Genomic DNA, 22872 nt, shown 5'->3' with positions numbered 1-22872 from the left:
CGAGCGTCAGTGACAGTTGGTGACTTTAATAAGCTTCAGCTGAGTACATTTGCCAGCGACAGTTGTCGTCGCAGCTGGTGAAATAAACAGTTGCTGCCGAATTAATTGCACCCTCTCAAATTGGGATTTGTCTTTTAAAATGTGTCAGCATGTTCCAAAGTTTGTGTGAAGTCATGTATCAAATGACACACTCTCACCTCAATGCGTCAAATAACACGGCTTGTTCAATGCCAGCTTTAAACTATGTCGCTCCACGTGTCCCTTTAGTCGAGTCAGTTTTGCAACTGTCAGTGACGGCATGTTAATAATCCACCGACCAGGCTGAGTAATTCCACGCGTTATATAACATTATATATAGCAGTCTCTCGCCAGCCCGTGGAAAGCGAAATCCCTTGCCAAAGTTGCGGTCATAGGGGGAACGTTTTCACACAATCAGTGAGAGGACAGCGAAAGGGTCCTCTTCCTCTGGCTGGCTTCCTCTGGCCGTCACAGCTGAAGAAATCAGCTTTCTTTTGTTTGCATAAGTCAGTCAGCTGTTACAAATCCCTCGCTCCCTTTCCTTCCATCGCATGGCCAGTTAATTCCACACATAGCACTGGAGACTGCTGGGGGTGGATGGAGTTTCCTTTAAAGTGGAGTTACAGTCAGCCTTCAAATCAGACTGCTGCATGTCAACCAATCAGACGGAGGAAGGCTTCGTGAACGAGCTGACCCTTCTTAATAGCATCGATTACTTTTGAATGCTTGCTGCCAGCTCACAAGTGATCCTGAGGGCCAAGATCCTGGAGGGGTCACATTTCAGTCAAAGTAAAGAGTGCATTCGTACAGCAGGCAGGCTGGAGGTGTGTGCGGCATGGAGCGAGATAAGCATGATGAAATAGCTGTTGTTTTTAGCTGGTGTGCAGGTTCGCCAGAGCTTTTTCCACTAAGAATGTGCAGCTGAAAATGAGGTCGGGCGCAGTTTGCTCAACAATGAGCTAAAAGTGACCACAGGATCCACATGCATGAGGGGAACTGCAGGGTTATTTTATGATCTGATTCATTGTGCACACTGGAATTCTGATTCTCGCAGCTTTGAAATCAATAAGAAGAATTTTATCTTCAACTTCCTGCTCTGGCACTGAGCCTATTTAAAGCTGTTTGAACACACAATCAATGCTGTCACTTTTTCTGAACAGGGCCGTCTGATATAACTATTTATGCACGCTGCCAGTTTAAGATTAGAATGTGTTGCTGTTATTATACTTTCTCTCCCTTCCATGGGGCCTTTTGTGTCCTTTTTCCAGATGCTGTCAAAGCCTTAAATCACTGTTAATGCGTCTTTTTTTGAAATAGAAGTTGAGATGGAAATCAGAGACTTAAAAAATGTAATTATAGCATTATAGCATGTAATGTATGAGCATAATAACATTGCAGATTAGAAACAGTGTCTGGCATGAAACAAACAAAGGAAGCGGCTTCCTGATGACAGCATGATCAATTTGTTTTGTTCTTTATTGATTTTCAAATCATGTTTTAGAGTTACAGACACATACAGATAAATGGATTATTTATACTATGAATTCTTGTGGGGATTTTAGTTTAATCAGAAGATTAATAAAATGCTGCACACAGAGCACTGTAATAAATATAATAATACGAAACACGATAAAAAACCGAAACAATGATAGGCTCGATAACAGCGGTACTGCAGAGGGATACGGCACATCGTTTTGAATATGATACACCATCCACATGGCTGGGGCAAATTTATGGATATTATTGGACAAAGGATCTCAAATTCATCATCTGAAGTTATCAGAAGACAATTTAATTTCAGGCGGGCACTGGAAGCAGAACCTCCGGGTCTGAAAAGTGAAGCCAATGCAGAAGTGCCTTAAACTTATATTTTCTCGACCGGCCATCAAGGGGCGACTCCTCTGGTTGTATAGAAGTCTATGAGAAAATGACTCTACTTCTCTCTTGATGTATTACCTCAGTAAACATTGTAAACATGAGTTTATGGTCTCAATCTCTAGTTTCAAGTCTTCTTCAGTACAGCATGATGTCCATTTAGTATATTATGGTCCATTTAGAGTCAAATAGACCATAAAGCAGAGTATGCTTTAGGGCGGGGCTACCTTGTGATTGACAGGTCTCGATTGCGGCGTTGTCTAATCTTGCAGTTGTTCGTGTTTTCATCTTAGAACCCTTTTTCTTTCAATGAGTTATGCTATTTTGGTTGTTGTTATTTTGGAATCTGACCCGATAGTTAAAAATTTTGTTTTTCTTGCTATCGTAGGCCATCATTGTTAAATGATTCATAACTAGAGCCATTTAACGTATTTTCCGAAACTTACATTTGGCTTGTTGGCTTGTGTTTTATTGTTTTTTTGACACAGTTTCATTACAATTTTTCTTTTTGTCATTTTTTTGTGGACCACTCTGTGGAAGCTAATGTTGATCGGAATAAAGAGCAACGAAGAATACTGCGCATTTGAGATGAAAAACAGTTTCAACGCTTTTACTTTCAAGATACATTGCCCGCAAAAATGACAGCGAGAAACATTTGGCTCTGACACACAAATGGTTTGAAGACATTGTCATCTATGGTGCTAGAGCTCTCTTTCACTTGCCATATCTCTATTTCGTAAACGGCTGTGATGTCTTAAAATGTATCCGTTGTACTTGAGAATGGTTGGTAGTGTGAGTTTCAGTCGGTTGATCACAATCCTTTCTGTACACAAAACACCGGCCTCCCTCCGTTTTCCTGGAGAGTAAAAGACACAGACCAACCAGTTTGATAACTTCCAACACCTTCTATTACACCTGTCACCTGCTGTCTGTGTCCAATCATGGAGGATCTCTGGAATGAGTGCCACTTTATCACAGGTGGCAACAATTTCGTTTAGAGCCAATTGGGAGTCAAGTGCACTTTGACAAACTATGTCAATTAAATGTACCCTCTCAAGGGGCTAAATCAAAGCACACGTATTGTTTGTGGAGTTGAGAAACAAGTCAACATTGACGTTTTTGGAATGGATTAACATTACAGCAGGAACCACAAAGACATTTTTAATGGTTTTCTTCTTCAAGGGCAAGGTAGGTCAGGGAATTAGAGTCCCCTTACGGAAACCCTGTGTGAGCAGAGAGACGAAACACAAGTGATTGTGCATTCCTCAAACGTCAACAAGCTCACAGCTCAGTGAAGTGATTTACAGATTGGGAGAGGAGAAAATAGGCCCCTGTGAACTGGTACGGCTGGAGGACTAGGAACCACCCAAGGGTCCGGCATTCTGATGCCGCATTGAGTGAATCCACTTCAGGGCTCGGTGGTCTCCATGACAGTATCCGTGTTGGGCTTTTGAATGGCTTGGGTGATTGTACAAAAAACCTGCCAAACTGCAGCGAGCAGCCACTAGAGAATGAGCACAAACCAATGGGGAAGAAAGTCCAGAGGGTCTTTTCTTCCAGTGTGAAAACAACAGCCCTCTGTTAGCTCTCAGTCAGCTTCGACACTTTAAACTAACAGTTCCATTGTGTTCAAATGACACACAGCAACATGCTAACGAGGACGCGGCGTCCCCGACTGCATCCGTACACTTTATGTGTGGCAGACACTATGTTAGTTTGATTCACTGTTTTACTTTTCCTTGACTTTGGAATGGCCATGAGGGGCGGATATGTGTCGGTGGATCCTTCTTTATCGGGTGCACAAATTAATAAACTAATGAAGGAAGGAAAGGACAATTATATGTGATTGAGTTTTTTTTCCATGTGATTCCCACATCCATCAAAACATCATGTTAGTTAAGCAGCACCACCCACTCGCAGCAGCCAGACATAAGCAGGGAGGACTGGCTTGTATAGAAGGCGGTGTAAATAAATAAATATATGAATAATTAGAGACACGTACAATACACACACACTCTCGATCTGTAACCGTTGCAGACAGCGGGCAGCGAGGTGTTGGCAGCTCATGTGCTCTTGATGACATGTTGAGGAAATGCAGGAGGACTTCACGCAGCCTGTTGCTTGTCTCTTGGCTCGTATAATGAGGCCATGTTTGCAACACGGTTTGCCGGAAAAGAGGGGGGGAAAGAGGGGGGCGTTTGGTGAGGGGCAGCGTGTGGGCGAGGTCAAGTTACCACATTGAGTAGTGTTTTAATCAGCTCGCTGAAATTCTCATCTGATTTGATTTGTATTCGCTGTTATTTTACCGTGTCGAGTAATTGCTGGTTCGCATTGACATATCTGTGTTTTATCCAAATCTGCCATCTCCTTTATTGATTTTTGCTGTTATTAGCTTGAGGGTGTATTTTTCATTTGTGTTTAAAGGGTGGCCGGTGGCGCATTTTCATTTAGATTTGTGGATAGTGTGAAACCCTGGCAGATTGTAACGGTGATTAAGGCCGAGGTAAACAGACTGGAATTGACTTCCCTCAGTAATCCCGAAGGGATCATCAAAGGTTCATCACGCCACTTATCTGATTAACAATGTACAAATAATATTCAGATATAAATCAGTGTCTCCTGTGATTTGCCTGTGGATTTGCTGATGTCTGGGAAGAAATGTCTACATTACACGCATCTTTCACCGTGTTCATTTTCCATGACTGATTAAATACCCGATTAGTTCATTTATGGCCACATAACATTTTGATATACATGTATAATTAATGTGTTTTGTTTATAAATGAGCTGATGCTCACATTTTAAACACTACCCTTTGCTGTTGAAAAAGATAAAAACATGATATCTGAAAACATGTAAAGCAAAGCATATTCAATCAAAAATATAATTATTTTCATTATATGAGAGTTTGTGAAATTCAAAGCCTCATGGTCACAGACTGTATATAAGAAGTGGACGTAGTCACCGTGACGTCACCCATTGGTTCGTGGGCTGCGGTTTTAAAGCCTCGAGTTTGGCATTTTGGCCACTGCCATATTGTTTTTGTCTCCCTCTTGTTTATTTTGCAACCAGAAGTGACACGAGAGGGTGGAGCTAAGTACAACCGCACTCAGAACATTTTTTAGATGATCAAAATGTTGCAATTAACTCTCATGAAGTGAAAACACATTGTGAAAGGGTTAAAGTTCTAAGACGGAAACACGGACAACTCCCAGACCGGACAACAGCGTGGTAGCGACCTGTCAATCAAAAGGTAGCCCCGCCCTAAAGTATACAATGATTTATGGTCGATTTACTTGTAAATGGACCATAACTTATAAATGAACATCATGCTGCATTGAAGAAGACTTGAAACTAGAGATTGAGACCATAAACTCATGTTTACAATGTTTACTGAGGTAATAAATCAAGAGAGAAGTAGAGTCATTTTCTCATAGACTTCTATTTGTAACCAGAGGAGTCGCCCCCTGCTGGCCATTAGAAAGAATGCAAGTTTAAGGCACTACTGAATTAACTTCGCTTTTCAGACCCGGAGGTTGCCGCCTGCTCACGCCACTCTTCACTTACTTTTCTCTCTGGCTTTCTTTTACCAATGAAATCATTGTGAAGAGAGTGAGAGACACAACAGCACATCACGTGAATCACCTGGGAAACAGCTGCCGAGATGGATTCACAATCCAATACTTTGTATGCTTGTGGCTAATTACAGGAGGCCCATCTGGGACAAAGCCTATGTAATTAGAGCACACTCATTTTTTTCTTCTTTCTTTTTTTACAAGTGTAATTTTCTGCCCTCCTCTCACCCTCCTCTGCAGGACAATCTAAATCTACTGCTGACAGAGGAAGAGATGTACAGCCTCATGGAGACCTTCAAGCAGTGCAAGATCATCCCTGGTGAGTGAGCGAATCAAGGATGCAAAATACATTTTACATTTCATACATTTATACATACAGTTCAAGTGTGGCAGGAGGAAGTGGTGATACTGTCCATCTCGTTTGGCAGTTCGGGAATATTTTAGTTTTTTTTAGGCATGGCAATGTTGGTTGTCGACTGTTAGTCCTGTTTTTATATTTCTATCGGCCTAGTTGGGGAGGGGCCTGTTGGAAATTGCCTGGGGTAATTTCTTTCATACAATAGAAGTCAAAAAGGTTCGATAACCACATGTGGCTACTGTTTCTAAATCGAAGGATACATTTATTAGTCAAAGCACTTCTATAAGAATGTAGCATGAGCAGAGCGCTAAATATTGTTTGACCTCATGAACGATCCTCTCTCAAATCTGCATGGGGTAGAAAAAAAGCTGTTTGCATCTTGCAGCTCTCTGGCTCTCTCTCACTCTTTGCAACCATGAAAAACAAGCAGGCTAAGAAACCAAAATAAGAAACCCGCGACTGTCTGTCTATCGATCTCCATCCTTTTAGTTTCAGCACTACGGACAGCGCCGCGCCGAAACGGCCATCCTCCACCGACACATTCTCACCCCAATGCGTCAAATAGTGACGCATGCTCAGTGCTCCTAAGCGCCAAGCTTTGACGTATCCCTCTTACGTCACTTTTGGACGTGGAAAGGGAAATTATATCCTCGTTTCACGCATGGTGTCTTTTCAAAATAAATTTCCATTTACGTAGGAAGTTACTTTTAGGCAACAAAACCACTTAGTTAGATTTAGGAAAAGAGCGTGGTTGATGTTAACTTGACTGACAAGCGACTCTCGTGACTGACGCCCAGCGAGTCGCATCCTGACGCTAAACGGTGCTTCCATGCGTCAGTGTCAGATGCCGAGGATCACTGACCAAGCCGCAGTGTTTGGCGCATTGGGAGTGAGAACAGACGTGAAATGTCAGATTGACCAATATCGTTTCGCTAAAGTTTTGAAGAATAACCCCCAATTCAACAATTCAGGCTAAAAATAATATTACGTCATATATTACATGAAAAAATTTAATTAAAAAAAGTACAATTAGTTTTGATCAACTGGAAAAAACACAGTGTCAGTCACACACACAAAAATAGATTTTAATCTCAAGGTATTTCCTGGTTAAAACAATGTTAAAATAAACAAGTCACCATAATCTGAGACGGGTACCAGTACTGCCTCTTTTGCATGCATAAATGACAACGACATAAGACACATTGTGTACTGCATACATTCTATTCTTTCCTTGATTTTTTTTATCAACTCTATCGCTCTGTCAGAGTTATTACATTATCTGTCCTCACCACCCGAAGTCTATTGTCCGAATGCGTGGTATCATTCCTCAGCTTGGATGGAGGTAAAACAGTGGGAGGTGGTCCTGCCTTTGCGGAGAGCGAGTCTCGATAGGTTAATTGCATCTGGAAGACTGCTCTGTGACTAATCAGGTCTGATGTGTTGCATTGTTCCCTTGCCGCTGCAGAGTCGTGCCTGGTGTCAGACGAGCTGCTGCAGTACCGCCACCATGCATCCAAGCAGCTGTTCGATAAGGACCTGACTGATGAGCAGGAGGAGGAAGTCCTCGCCCAGTTCGCAGCGCTGGATCCAGAGAAGAAGGGTCACGTCGAATGGTTCGACTTCCTTTACTTCGAGTCTCTGGCAGTGTTGCGGAAGTTTCGCTCAGAGGTAAAGTATTAAGAAGAGGAAAGAGGAATCTGTACGTGTGTGTGCCTGTGATCTATTTCACACTTGGATTTTCAGCACCACCAGGCTCAGGAACAGCCTCATATCACCGGCCTGAGACGCTGAGCTCATAACTAAGACACTTTACCTCATACTTAACATCGTGTTTTACAAAAGGTTTACATCTCTGCCTTTAAGGACTGAGTCACGCACGTCTTCCGCAGCTCATTGATTGTAGTGCATTTTTGCTTTTTGATGCAACATATAATACAATCAAACAATCAGCTCCTTCCGAGCGGGCATGGGCTCCAAACGGCCACGCTCCAAACAGGCTCTCCACTAGTAATTATAACTTATACACTCCCTGATTTCATCACAGCATCTGACGACGCCCTGAAAATCCCCCAAACCACCTGACATAAAGTATTATCCTCACCATTACAATCATGGAACGTGCAAACTATCCTGCTCCTACCACTTGCTGACAAAAGGCCATAGGTAATCAAATCATCATTTATTTTTCTTTGTTTACTCAACAATCGTTTTCCCAGCTATTCTTTTTTAAATCATGAAATACAATTCCTGAGCCCCAGAATTCATGGCGTTTGTTTTGCTCGGCGACATCAAGCAAAACAGGGAAAGGTTCACTCGGCTTTGCCGGGAGTTTTGAGAGAAAAAGACATTCTCAAATCGTGAGTGAACCGACAAGAAAAAGAGAACAATGCTTAAAACCGTCTTTCCAGCAGAGATAACGTTATGTAACTCTCTCTGTCTCTCTCTCACACACGCACACACGCACGCGCACGCACGCACGCACGCACGCACGCACACACACACGCACACACGCACACACGCACACACACACGCACACGCACGCACACACACACACACACACACACACAGTTGCATTGTCTCTCTGCTCCTCTCTCCCAAATTAATCCACACCTTCCAACCAATCAGAGCGCAGAATTCTACTTCGCCATGATGTGACTCAAGCTCACGGTGTTTACATCCTTTCATTCACACCGTAATGCAGAGCAACGGAGGGATGAGAAGGTTTACCCTGGCTCGCTCCTCAAAAAGAGACTTTCTTTCGGTTGCTGTGGCAGAGATCAGCAAAAAACTGCATAAATACTCGCTCATCAGCCTTGTAGAGAATGCAGTAACACAGGTCAAAGACTACTTTATGTCGAGGTTAGTTTGATTGTAAGACTCCGAGGCAAATGCTACATAGAAGTTGGCTTGCATCCACCTCCCTGAATCACTATTTATTTTAAATTTCACTTCACAAAAGTTTAAAATGTGTGCTTTGGCTTGACTCTGGGGGTAGCATGGGGTAAATCGGCACCAGCAGACTATGTCAGACAGTGCTAATGTGATTGATGGGATTAAGGCCAAAGATGTCCTAAATTACAGCAGCGTAAAAGGGGAAGGGGATTAATTTGGCTATATCAAAACTGCATAATCTTAAACACTGTTTGGATTTGTTGTTTTTTCCGAGAACTCAATGGTGCGCCTGTTGACTGCCAAGGAGAGAAACAACGCCCGGTCAGTGTTCCTGGGTCTGGACCTGGATGAAGACGGCGTGATCACAAGAGCAGAATGCCGCCAGGCCCAGCAGTCCTGGTTCCACAAGCTCAACAAAGATTCGCAGTCTTGCAATGTGAGGTGAGCACACCAAAAGAAAAGGGCCAGCGTATCCCAACAAGATATGGTAACATTCAAAGCTCCGAGCATGAGTTTGAACCCTTTGAGGAAAACATAAGTATTTCATGTCTAGACTGAGATAAAAGTCTGGCAGGAGTTTTTGGAGGAGTGAGGATCTCGTCTGTATGCCAACTGACTGCAGCTGGCAGAGGGGAAAAGAAAAGTTTGGCTGCTTAGGGAGTAGAGACTGTCAGAAAGAAGACTGGAAGCAAGATAACAAGCCGCGCTCGTTCCTCGTTACATATTCGTCCTCTGGTCGACATAATCCCCAGTAACAGTGTCAATTTCGATTGCTTTGCAGATGACAAACATCTTTACTTGTCCAACGTATTAAATGAGGAAATCAGTCTTTTGTGTTTTCAGCATCAGGGATGGACAAAAGAAAGGTTCAGTGTCAGTTCAGTGGTAAAACCTGGGCTTAAACCGAATTGAAATCAGAGTTTATAATTAAATGCCAATATATTTTTCGCTCGATATCTCGTATATCTTATCATATATGTTAGACGTACATAACAGCTCACAATGAGATCTTATATGACTTTTTAGAGCTGCATTTGTGTCACATTTTGCACTCACCTGCATTTATATTCACTTCTGTATTTCAAAACATCACCATAAATACTTTCAAGAAACTACTACCACCAATAGAAATATTTAGATGAATTCATAATGAGTTAAGTCATTTTATATTTTTTGCCGTTTAAGTTTCACACATCTATTTCCTACTACTTTTTGTAATTGTATGCAGCTATAATCAATCATTTTCTGTTATCAAACTGTATGAAATGATAATGTGAAAAGGGGCTGCTCGTAGTGATGAACCTACAGAGAATTATCACTGAAGATCTCGGCTTCACGTGGTTTAATATTACATTTTAGCTCATTGTTCAGCTGTCTGGCTGCTACATCAGTGTTTTGGTTCAGTCTCACTGCTCCCATAACTAGCCGGTGAACATAATGACGCATTTAGCAGCTGAAGTACCAGATACTTCCTTCAGCTGTTGGTAGAGACCAAAAACAGAGCAAAGAGAGAGAGAGAGAGTTCATGTTGGACTTATATTCACCAGGTGGACACAAATACGAACCCAAATGAATAGCACTGTTGCTCCGTAACTGCTGGATGTGTAAATAAGCAACTGTCAGCAACTTAAATGGTTGATGATATGTCAATGTCATGTTCGTGTGTTTCCGCTGGCCAAAAAAAACAAAAAACGGTTTCATTACCGGATTGCTAAGACGGAAGGTTAATGCATCAGCATGCCATTTATTTCGTTGATCTACTCTGACAAATTCACTTTTAGGAGAAAGGCCTTAAATCACAACCTGAACCATTTAACTAATGTACTTGGCCAAGGTGCTCCGATGAAGGTCGTAATGTGTACTCTGTCAACTAGGCATCAATACGGTAGCTTTTAGAGTTTAACCATTGCAAAGTAAATCTGATCTACGTGGATCAGGAGCATTAAATCACACAGGGCTTGCCGGGCTGTATTGCTACAGCTGTTGACTCTGCAGTCTTTGAACGCAAAACAGAAAACTTATTTTAGCTTTAGAGATGGAGCGAAATGAAAGTAAACACAGGCATTTTCATACCACTGCAGCGTTTGCTGATGACATCATTTGCATGCCATCACGCTGAGATGTCAAAAGGGAGCACAGTATCTACCAGGGGCGTTTCTAGGATTCAAAGAAAGGGGGGGCTTAGCCCTAAGGGGAGTGGCATGTTTGGCATTTCTTTTGGGGCTGCGGATATCTATTGTTTCAGACAGTTCATAGATTGGTTCAATCAGAAAGAGTGTGATTTTGCTCTGCAGTTTTACTTGCATTCAGTATATGATAGCACAAGAGACAGGATTTCAGGGTCATAGTGAAATTTGACAACACAAATATGAACTTTTCTCAAATAAAGAGAGAAATTATTTTCCTGCTTGTAAAGGAAAGACGGATAAACTAGCTTTCATATCCGCGTCACTCCTAAATCCTAATTCTTAAAAGGACCGTACACAATGGATGGAGAATGGACCTGACAGTGTCAACTTTTGAGTTGTTTCCTTGTTTTTTTATGAACAGAAGGGAATACGATTTTGATTTCTATTTTGTTGTCCGTGTAGTTTTTACATACCACTGATATTTTATGCTCATTTGGACACTATCACTGAGATAAAGATGAACTATTTCAATGTCAAATATACCATTCAATGGAAAAAAAACCTCTCCTTTGATCTTTTTCAAAGGAGAGGTTTTTTTCCATTACATTCCAAACATTAGATGCATTTCACAATATAACGCAATCCGGTGCAACTCCACTGCAAAGTGCAGCCTTGAAGAATGAATCAACAGCGCTCTGAAAAAAAGTCAGAGCAAAAAAGTGAACATAATAACCTTCAAAAGAAGCTCTCCTGGCTGGATAATGATTGTACTGGATTGCATTGTACAGCTGTTGTTTTTATAGTGTCCATCCCTTGTAGTCTCTATTTGATTTGGTTCATGTTATTTATGGCAGAAAATGCTATCAAGAATCACATTCAATAGTGCGCAATACATGGGATATACATTTAAAAATATATATATATAGATAAATATATATATATATTTATGCTCTTTCATCAGTTTCTACACTCACAGACAGACCTCATCAGAGTAGTGATGAAAGGACAATAAGCTCTGATGGACTCTGATGAGGTCCCATTTATTTGTACTGTGTATGTGTGTGTGTGTGTGTGTGTGTGTGTGTGTGTGTGTGTCAGTGGTTGAAAAAGTATTCAGAAGGCCAGCATTAAATAAAAGTTCACAAGTATAACCAAAAAAATATACTCAAATATCAAAATTGTAAGTACTCATAACGGAGAATGAACCCTTTGAGAGTGTTACTTTTATTACTGCGTATTATTGCTAATCCATTTGTAAAGCAAATTATATGATATCCCCCCAGCGGAGTACAAGTGTGACGTATCATTAAATGAAAGTACATTTTTGTACTGGAATAAAAGGACTTTCCATTGTTGTATGTGAACTGTGTGTGTGTGTGTGTGTGTGTGTGTGCATGTGATTGTTACTGCTTATAACCTTGTGCTGTCAAATCTCCTCTGCTGTACCATTTCCATCCCTCTCACCTATTCAACATGCGGCACTCCCCCACAGACTCATGGGACTCTGCTCTCCTATGAATTGTGGGTGAGTGTGACTCAGCACCGCACGGCTTGCCTCCTTTTTCCTCAACTGAGCACCCTCGATCACCCCCGTTATCCTCGAGCGTTTTCAGACAGCCCGCACCGTTAAGACTTCATTCGGAAGTTAATCCCTCGCTCGTAAAAAAAAAAAGAAGAAGAAAAAAGCGAGCATACATTCAGCAATCAAAGATGGATGTATCCTTGAATGGAGTTTAACGAGCAGAGTGTGAGCCCTTCATATTATTAGGTCTTGTTATGCCGAGGCGTAGATAAGATTCAGGCTGGCCTCTAATTATAGGGATCAAAATAAAGCCTTTTGTTCTCGTCGGGGGCGCTTCGCTTTAAAAGCCTCACTTATCAACATAAGAGGACACTGTGGACCAAAGGGCTGCGAGTGCGAGCTGTGCACAGCGGGTCCACGCTTCACGTTAAGATGCAACCTCATTTGTGCTCATTAGAAAGCAAATGAAAATCAAATGAGTCAGAAAGCTCCCTTTTGATGGCAGGCTCATAGACCTTCACAAGCTACAGTGTCAGGGTGAAAATGGGGGTTTCAAGCAGCTGTCAGTCAGAAGATTCATCAGAAGAGATTTTATCCGACTCTGAAAGATCTAAAACTCATGACTCGTGAGGCTGTGGAAGACAAGTCGTCCCGGCTTCTAGTGAAATGGAAAGTGAGGTTGGCTTGCTCCATATTGTTTTCTATAACTGTGTTTGATTTAGAAAGAAAAGCCACTTCAAAAAGAATTCACATTGGGTATAAAATGTATTTTTGACTGCAAACAGATGTTCACTTTCTATCTCACTGGCTCAAACGGAGCCTGAGTCTCCTGAGTAATAAGAGGTAATAAGTTGAACTCGAGTAAAGATTTTCTTCGCCATAATTCAGTCCCGATAGCGATACCTGGGCTTTTGGTATCATCCGATATGGAGTACCGATCCAATACCAGTGTTGAATTAATAAGATGTATGCCTCACTGTGTGGAAGAGACTGGGATCATTCTTTGATGATGAAGGCAACATCAGGCTTGACTTAAACATTGTTGTACTAACTTCTTAATGCACAGATATAAATGTACTGATTTGTTATTTATTAAAATAATGGCATCCGTTATCAGATCGGCTTACTGTCACCGATATCCTATCAAGCTATGCGAGTCCATATCGGACCGATATCCGATATCAGTATCGGTGCATCTCTAGAATGGAACATTGCACAAACCCCCTGATTTTGGACAGTATTGTCTGTGTCTTTGAGCAATGCTTTTCTCTGTTTTATGACAGAGTGACATGATTCTCTTTGAGTTTCAGACTGTTGATGACAAAACAAGACACAACCTCATGGCCTCTGACAAACTGTAGTGGTCTTTTCTAACACTTTATATACTTTATAATAAGTATAAGTAAAATAATTGCTGATTGAAATATGTATGCGTTTCAGCACTATTGAGACTGAAAACACACGATGATTTTTAAGGACTTGGCCGGCAGACAAATCCGTTGGCGTAACTGCGTTAAAACTAGCAGGAATTACAAAATACAAATCAGAAAGGCAAAAGAGCTCCACACCACAAGAGAAGGAAGAGCTAACCATTGTATCACTCCGTCTCTACACTGGGTGCTTCCTGCTCCGTTCTGTGTTGGCATGCCGCTCAGAATGCTATCCAAACGTGAGAGTTTTATGGAGATTTATGAGAGTTAAATTTGTTTTTTTGGAGCAGAGACTCGTGACTTTTACTTTCCAATTTCTACAAAGTTGAAGTTAACTGTTGGAGCAGCTGACGGCGGTACAGTCCAGACAAGACTTCTTGCCGTCTGTTAAAACTGGACCAGATTTTGTTGATTTTATTGCCATCTGATGACTGTATTTTCAACACATAACCAGTTCTACACAATCTCTTGGACAAGAGAACTCAGAAAGTAAAATCCTTCAAACTTTAAACTTGAATCCTTCTCACACAGTACAGTGTTTTACAAGGTGTTACAAGTGGCGACTTGTCTGCTTCTTTCTACAACTCCGATTCCTCTAAATATTATGAAGTACTGATTAACTCTTTGGGCTTACCAATATCCCATCCAAATAAGTATTATTTAAATGTAGGAATTACGGCTGTGGATCAGAAAATGTCCTTATGTTTCACTAACGTCACTATCGGTCTTCACTTGTTCAGAAAGTTTGCATGGTGTGCATTTTCCTTACAAAAAAAAGAATTCCCTTGTTCTTCCCTTTTTTCAGAGCAAGGACGGTCTTATCTTTTCATTGGCTGTTCTTGTGCCTTCTCTCTAACTGGTACTTCTCTGTCCTTTGTGCAGCATCAGTCATGTTGGCCCCATGTGCGAGAGCAGTCCGGCCAGCTCTGGCAGTGAAAGGAGCAAGACTGATGACAGCAGGTTTGTCCTCGTATATTTTAAGTGTGTTAATGAGTGTGTGTGATTCAGAATACAATTGATAGAAATTACAATATGACAGACATAGACGGTGTATAAGAAGTAGACGTAGTCACCATGACACCACCGATTAGGTTGTTGACTATGCTTTTGAAGCCTCGAGTTCGGCATTTTGACCGTCGCCATCTTTGTTTTTTGGAAGCAGAGGGTTGAGCTAAGTACAATCAAATGCAAAACACGACATTTTGAGGTGACCTAAATGTTACAAATGAACTGAAAGCAAACTGAAAGGGTAAAAGTTGAAAAACAAGGACATGTCCGTGGTAGCCACGCCCGAAAGCATACTCTAATTTGTTATTTATTTTATTCTGAATTGGACGATAATTGACATAATGAACATCATTCTGGATTGAAGACGACTTGAAACCAACCATTGAGACTATGAACGTATGTTTACAATGTTTACTGAGGTAATAAATCAAGTGAGAAGTAGAGTCATTTTCTCATAGACTTCTATACAACCAGCAACCAGAGAAATCGCCCCCTCAAGGCCATTAGAAAGTATGCAGGTTGAAAATGCCTCCGCATTAGCTTCACTTTTCAGACGCGGAGGTTTCCACCCGATTACAGCCTTGCATTGAATACCAATAAGGCTCTCCTCTCACGGCTCTTGCTTCTAACAGGCTGCACAGGCCTGCTGTCTCCCTTCAGCTTTGAAATTTACATAAACGTGTTAACCCTAGCAGAATAGGACTTTTACCACTGGACCAGCCAAACAAAAGCTGCGTGATGTGCCCGCAGCGGTGCCCGCTGTTCAAAGACAGTGAGCATTTCGTGGGCAGAAAAAATGAGATTGATTTTGAGCCAAACAACCTAGAAGACCACAGCACGGACGGCGGCGACTTTCCTGCTTCAGGCTTCGCCGTCCCTCCAAATGACCTGGAACTCTGATTCAGAGTCACCAGATCATGAAGACAAATCCTTTTTGGCATATCATGACTTCTGAGGCTTATCTTCATACCACATCACAGAAATGTTGCAATAATCGCAGTTAATACACCAGCACTTCATACAGCGACTACAGGGAACCACAATTAAAAAGAGAGGTACACAAGAGAGTCATATTAAGTTGAATACTAATTAGCAGAACATGCAGACAGAGGTCTGTTTTTCATTATTCATTATATTCATTTTCAAAGCAGCATGAGGCAAATTACAGCAGAGCCTGCAGGCCAGATACTGACTATGCTGTGTGGGGTAACACCTGGACATGTTTGTGGTTATCATGAGCAAAACTTTAAACACAAAAATAAAGATCAGAATAAAAAGTTTTATTGGGGCCAGAAAGTGGCTGGTGTTGTTCTATATTTTTCTGATATATTCTCAGAAACGCCATGAAAAGACAAAACCAACAATGTGTTAGTCTGTCTCTTTCTAGCCTCCATACCGCGTTGAATGGACCATTCATTTCCATGAAGACATACATCATTATAAACAGGGTCACTGATATTTGTTTTCATTGGAAAAAAACAAAAACCGAGCAAATTTCTTAACACTTCTAGTTTTCAGCAAATATTGCTCGAACCCGAGTAATCAATGCTTTTTTAGGGGACAATTTTACCAGCGGATAAATACACATTTGGTGGAATATATTGAGTGTTTTGGCACCTGGATGGTGTGTAGGATTGACTCAACAAAAGCTACAGTGCACATGTTCATTGTCATAAAGGAAACATCTCATCGAGTGCAACAATGTGGCTCACCAACTCCTTTTAAATGCACTAAATATTCCGTTTTTGGCTCTTATTTCGAAAAAGAAAATATTCCTAATAAGTTGTGTCCATGGCTGATGAATATTAACATTTAGTTGGACCGTGTGTACACATCCTCCCTCTTTCATTTCTTCAACCACCTTCTTGAAAACGTTGGCATAGCGATATTTGCGCATATCCAAAAACCTGTTGGTATCCAAGTCCTTCATGATGCTTAAAATGTGCTTCTCTTTCCCACCAGAAATGTGGGCTTTTCTTTTGGCCATGCAGCTCTACTGCAGCTTTTAAACTATTGTTTGGTTGGTTCGTGTTCAACACACAGAGCTGGTCGTAAACAGGAAAGAGGCCACGTGTCGCAAAGTACAGAACACTATTGACGAGCATATTGCAAATGTGCAGTATACATGTCCAAAACAATGCACCTGAAAGCCAAATATTTTCAGCGAAAATACTCCATTTGGAATAAGGCCTAATTAAGAATATCCAAATGGAATATTGTCATATTCTGAATAATCGTGGAATATGAGTGCGCATGTAAACTTAATCACTGATTCGTTTTTAATAGTTTGGGCAAAATGGAGCTCAGTGGCACATAGAAGGAAGATAGAACAGGCTTTGGCTACAGACGCCATACTTGGTAGTAGATTCAATTCATTGTTACTTTTGTTCTTTTTCTCTTTTGACAGAAAGCAACATATTGACAGTATGAACGATAGTGAAACAAACAGCCTTTTCTCTGTTGTTCTGTTGTTGTTGTTGTAAATGACTAACAACTCTCTTCATCCAACAGGCCAGTGACCTGGGCAGACTTTTTAAAGGAGAGTGCCGTCTACCTATTGGCTGCGCGGCCCAATAGTTCTGCCATGCACATCCGTGTGCCTCTATAGTCCAGGATCCTCCACTGCACCCTAGCAGAGAGAGAGAGAAGGGGAGAGAGAGGGGGAGAGAGATGGAAGGCGTACCATATAGTCCACAGACGAGCGGAGGAAGATAGACGCGCTGACAAGCGAAGAGCAACTGAGCGAACTGGATGAAGCACTGAGAGACAGCGGATCAAGGCATCGACGGAACCTCTCCCTCCTCTGCGTCACCCCCCCCCCCCCCCCCAACCCCACGACACCCGCCAACACGCCCCACTGATTGACACGCCGACGATACCTCCGCCAAAATGTGAGGGATAAATGGGACGGGGGAGAGAACAACCCGTCGGTCGATTTGGAAAACGTTGAGTGTAGCGATCGCGCGTACAAATCCAAGCTCCCAGGATGCTCGGCACCCTACGAATACCACACACTGTTTGGCCCTCCAGCTGCATAACACACCTCTTTCCATGCGGGAACGTGAGTGTGACAGGCTGTTACTGTTTCAATTATTGATTCCTTCGGGCCTCATCGTGCCCTAATAATAGTTCCTTGCTGCTGTAATGGGATTGTGTTATTCACCATCAAAATTGTTAATCACACTACACAAGAGGCACGTGCAAATTCATTATTGGCAGTGTTTGACAAGTGGATAGACTTCTGGGGTGGAGATTAACACTGAACGTATACCAAAACGGGAATGAAAAGCTGTCCGCGTAGCTGATATTATATGAAGAACTGCTAATCATGCTGGTATAAATTATTGTTATGCATCAAAATAAAGCTGTATTTATTCCTGTATCCTCTGATGTATCCTCTGTTTATCCCCAGCCTCATCCAAGAGTCTATGTTCTTCCGAAGTATTAACCGTGAAAAAAAGGGGACGTGAACGTTAACGAAAGCTAACCCGGGTAAAAGACGTGCATATACTGCCATATAGTAGATTTGGTTCCCGTTGCGCTCAGAGCTGCACTTTGACAAGGTGGGAACATCCGCCCTCCTCTTGTAGTGTCCTTATTTGCACTGTGGGAACGGGGAAGTGGATGGGCTGCTGTGTGACATAATAACTGTCAGGAAAAATGCTGAAAGACAATGGGTGATCTGGCGCAAGTGTTTGTCCTTTGCTAATACAAGAAGCGCTGTTAAAAATAAGACATGTTAATGGGAAAAAAACGTGGTTGGGATTCTATAATGTTACATGATACAACAATTTAAAATGCACATGAAAACTGCCTGTAGAATCACTGGAAACGTGCTGTAACCAGTCAAACTTCATGTATTGTTAATGCCATGTATTGACGGGTCTATGTCCTCTTATTAAATAATTATGACATGAATCTTGATTGTCTGAGGGATATGTCACAGTGCTGAAATAAATGCATGGCATTTGACCTCCTTGAGAATCTTGGTTTTCTTTTTCCACAAACAATACATGTGAAAGTTAGGAAAATGTGTGTAAGATTACATATAAAGGACCTGTCACGGCCATCACACATATTCACTCCAGTAAAATAAATAAAGGCTCCTTAAGAGCACGGCTTGGGATGAGCCCGGCTCTGCAGCGTGCCTTTAGAGCTGCCCAGGACACCATTGGTACCCATATACCAAGCACCAGTGATAGCGCTCAGATGAGCCCAAAGGATGCTTAAAGCCGATGCCTCTCCCATCCACAGCCTGTTCACCCGGCTGCCATCTGGCAAGAGATACAGAGGTATCCGCTGCTGAACAGAATACAGAGCAGCTACTTTCCTCATGCGAGACTCCTCACATCCATACATAAAGTAGCATTGCATTTAAACTGGTTTAGTATGCTGCCAGTTATCAGCTCCCTCAACATGATTGCCCTCTGCTCATTATTGCAAAAGGATGGAGCAGAAAACAGCTGCTTCATCCAGTGTCATTGCGCAAGTATACATTCCACAGCGGGCACGGGGCTTACCTTACACTTACAATCGCAAAGCGCGTTCCGTACGTTTGAGATTGAATGTCAAGAGGGTCGTAGCACAGGGACAGTCAGGAATGGAACTGGTGGAGCGGACAGGAGCTGATTGTTTGCTCAAGTTTACATCAAAGAGGAGAGCTCTAGAGGCATCATGGCCACTGGACCTCTCAAAAACTAGGTATATACCCATCTTGTGAATTTTAAAGCTTTTACGTGTCCTAAAAAAAGCCAACGCTAACAAGCGGCTAAATGTCATCACTCAAACTAGTTTGCCTTCACAGCACTTTATCTGTACTTGCGCTCATGCAACCATGGTGTAGTTTGTTTACAGACAACATTCGCTTTTACTTCTGTAAATTGCATTTATGCTTCAAAGACCATACAGTAGTGTTCATTTGAGAAGATTACCTAACTGAAGAAAACATGTAAATATCCACAGATAATGCAATAATGCAATAATCCAAAATCCGATGGAAAAAACCCTTTGGCTTTTTGTAAAGGGAACGAGTATGATGCTAATTTACGGGGTTGGCCTACAAAAATTAGTCATTGCTGCACTTTACTACTACTACGGCAGGACGGCAGTAGTTGGGTCAAGCAAACACTGGACTTTCATCAGTTTGTTTCCTGTGTAAAACAATTTTTTAAATTCTCAATGAATTTTGATGTCAGTCTTTAGTCAAGTGAGTCGTTTGTCGCGTAAGTTGTTGAACGCTAAAGGGGTTCATAGAGCGTCATACTTTGAAGCTCAGGAGCACTGAACAAGCTGGGGTATTTCACGCATTGGGGCGAGAATGTGTTGTCCATGTAAGATGTATAACAAAAACTAAAATTCTGCTTCATCTCTTCTCATGTTCCATTCTTGTGTTTTCATTATTTTTTATTGCTTTCACCTGTCATGTTATTATCCGGGTCATGTGATTGCCCCCCATTGGTAGATACTTCTATAAACGTGAGTCCAATACTCGTGTTGTCTTTTTGTTGCTAGCCCTAAGGAAGACCTGAAGTGGTTAAAGCATGTTGTCTTTAGATGACTTAGCCACTACAAAAAAGGCTTCTTAAATATTTCCTTCCCCGTGGTTACTTGTTTTTATATTTTGGAATGCCTGGATTGCCTTCCTGCTTGTCCAGAATTTAGTAGTAGTCCGACAATGGAGTTGTAAAGGCTCTTCTGCCTCGAAGCTTGTCTCATTTTTCTTTTTTATCTGTAAGTAAAACAAAAATACAATGTCAGTAGCATCTCCGGAAATGTTAAACTGAAGGTCGCACAGTAAGAATGGGAGAGAGAGCAACACACACAGTAGAAATAGAGAGAAAGACACAGAGACAAAACAGGAACGAGAGATGAAAGGACACAAAGAATGTGAGAGAGTGTGTGTGGGAGAGAAATCGTTTAGATGAGGAGCTTATGTAATTATTTCATAACTGATTCAATCATGGCGTTGTTGACCGGGCTAATTGCTGCATTAAATGCTGAGTCAAACGGGAAACTTGAGCTCTGAATGAGTCCAAGGTTGTCCCACCCAAGTAGCCTCACAAATTACCGGGCGAATGAGAAAGATTGTTTAAAGCCTTCATGTCATTTAGGATACTCAACTTAGGATCAAGTCTTTATGTCTACCAAAGAAAAGTTGTATGTATATATATATATATATATATATATATATATATATATATATATATATATATATATATATATATATATATATATATATATATATATATATATATATATATATATATTTAAAAAAAAGAGAGAAAATATTTTTTTCGAGTCTTAAACAAATGAATACATTTGCCAATGTTTGCAAATGTAACCAATTGAGATTGACTTCTTTCAAGATGTTTTGGAATCAAATCTCATTTTCAATATCTATGTCCGCCACACGGATCATGCTATCGGTCGTGTGTGTGAGTCTCTGTGTCTGTCCATGTCTGATCTCCCATTCTGCTGCAGCAAACTGCTGAATATTTCGGGTGGCCAGTTATGGAGTTAAGGACCTCTCGTGGTTGCCGTCACTCACACTGCTGAGTACATTGTCACTTGTAAGTCACTTGAAATGTCTTATACGTCGACTTTGAGACAATTGACTGCATACTCTCGATATCACTGCTTGTTTTTGAGTTCGAATAAAGTGTGTTTTACAATCCCTTACAGCCCATCAGAGTGTAAACGGGGGGTTAGCCAACAATACAGCAGCGGCCGTTGAAGACACACCTCGACGAGATCTGCACTTTATTAAGTGCACCTTTCTAGTATTTTTTTTGTTTTGAATACAGACATTTCTGAAAACTCTTTTTTAAAGTGCACCCACTTTTACAATCCATTTTATACTTGCTTGCACATGTTATGACAGGTTGTAAAGATGACTCTTTCTTTGATAAAAGAGTGAAATTCAACCTTGGACAGCTTTAACCTAAGGGGTATTGATTGCATCAAAAGAGAAGGCAGTTCAGAGATGTAAGTCAGCTGCAGTTGTGCGTGTAACTCGGTTTGATGGAGGTGTCAGTGGAACCATTCATTCAGCAATGTTGTTGCAGTTAATTTAAACTTTTAGTCGACCAACTAGACAAGATGTAAGACCACTTGACTGATCAAGTTTTGAAGCAAGAAGTGTGAAACTGAGACAAAATGAAAGAGATGTTTTGAAATCCCAGTATATATGGCAGATTTTCAGGTTTTTACCTGAAGGTGGAGAATGGCATTATTTTGTATTTTTTCTAATCGTGGAAAAATCCCATTATGTGCAACCCTGTCTCCATCAATTGACCCGAACAAGTATTGTCCAAATTGTGACGTAGCTTAATCCTCTGTGCCATAAACACATATATGAGGTACAGTGTTAGACACAAACACAGTGGTAGCCAAGGCACAAATGAGCCTTGGCTACAAACAAGGAAGTCAGACAGCATTGTTATTGGTTTCATGGAATGTTTGGGGATATAACTTTTTTCCCTTTAAGCCTGGAAAAAAAGATTTTTGGATTCTATAATGTTTAAATTTCAGCACTTTAAAGAAACAGGTTTTTATTCAGTGTTTCATAAAAATTGCATGATCATTAGCGTGTCAAGTGCGGCTGCTGCTGTGTGATGACTTCACTCAGCATGGATGAGTAGTGGTAAACAACAGTGCCAGTGTGGTCACGGCTCTGGGGAAAGGGCGCCAGAATGGAGTCCCAGTTTGGGTTTTAGCTTTTGGCGTTTTGGCTTTGGAGGGAAATTCTATCAAAGTGGACATTGAAGGTGTTGTTTTGAAAAAGGAAATTCTAAATATCTTATAATAATGACAGTAAGTAGGGCTTTCATCACATTGGATTGAACACAACGAAAGATGGCTTTTGAAATCACGAGATGATCAGGGATGAGGGTTAACCCCCTCCAGCCTCAGTCCTTGTTTGCCAACTGATTTTCAACACATCAAAACCAACAACACGCCACACCATCTCTCCGATCCATTTTTAGATCCGCCTCCGCTAGCAGGCGAAGACACCTCCAACCAGCCAGGCCAACTTCTTCCTTGGAGCCCACTCAGTCTCCTCGGC

General features: G+C 41.4%; 1 protein-coding gene across 2 annotated transcripts in view; it reads left to right on the top strand.

The window, feature by feature from the left end:
• The window catches only part of phf24 (PHD finger protein 24), a 37020-nt gene extending 18270 nt beyond the window's left edge, over positions 1 to 18750 (top strand). Inside the window, exons 4-9 of one of the 2 annotated variants that reach the window (XM_079289763.1) lie at positions 5709 to 5787; positions 7292 to 7494; positions 8993 to 9159; positions 12340 to 12372; positions 14682 to 14759; positions 17319 to 18750. In XM_079289763.1, the coding sequence (XP_079145889.1) occupies positions 5709 to 5787; positions 7292 to 7494; positions 8993 to 9159; positions 12340 to 12372; positions 14682 to 14759; positions 17319 to 17415 (657 nt within the window). In that variant the 3' untranslated portion in view covers positions 17416 to 18750. The remainder of the gene's footprint in view (positions 1 to 5708; positions 5788 to 7291; positions 7495 to 8992; positions 9160 to 12339; positions 12373 to 14681; positions 14760 to 17318) is intronic. The other variant, XM_079289764.1, reaches the window with a different exon arrangement.
• The last annotated feature ends 4122 nt before the right edge of the window (positions 18751 to 22872 follow it).

This window comes from Melanostigma gelatinosum, assembly GCF_949748355.1.
Source record: "Melanostigma gelatinosum genome assembly, chromosome: 18".
Taxonomy (NCBI): domain Eukaryota; kingdom Metazoa; phylum Chordata; class Actinopteri; order Perciformes; family Zoarcidae; genus Melanostigma; species Melanostigma gelatinosum.
This window is presented reverse-complemented; position numbering and strand designations above follow the sequence as displayed.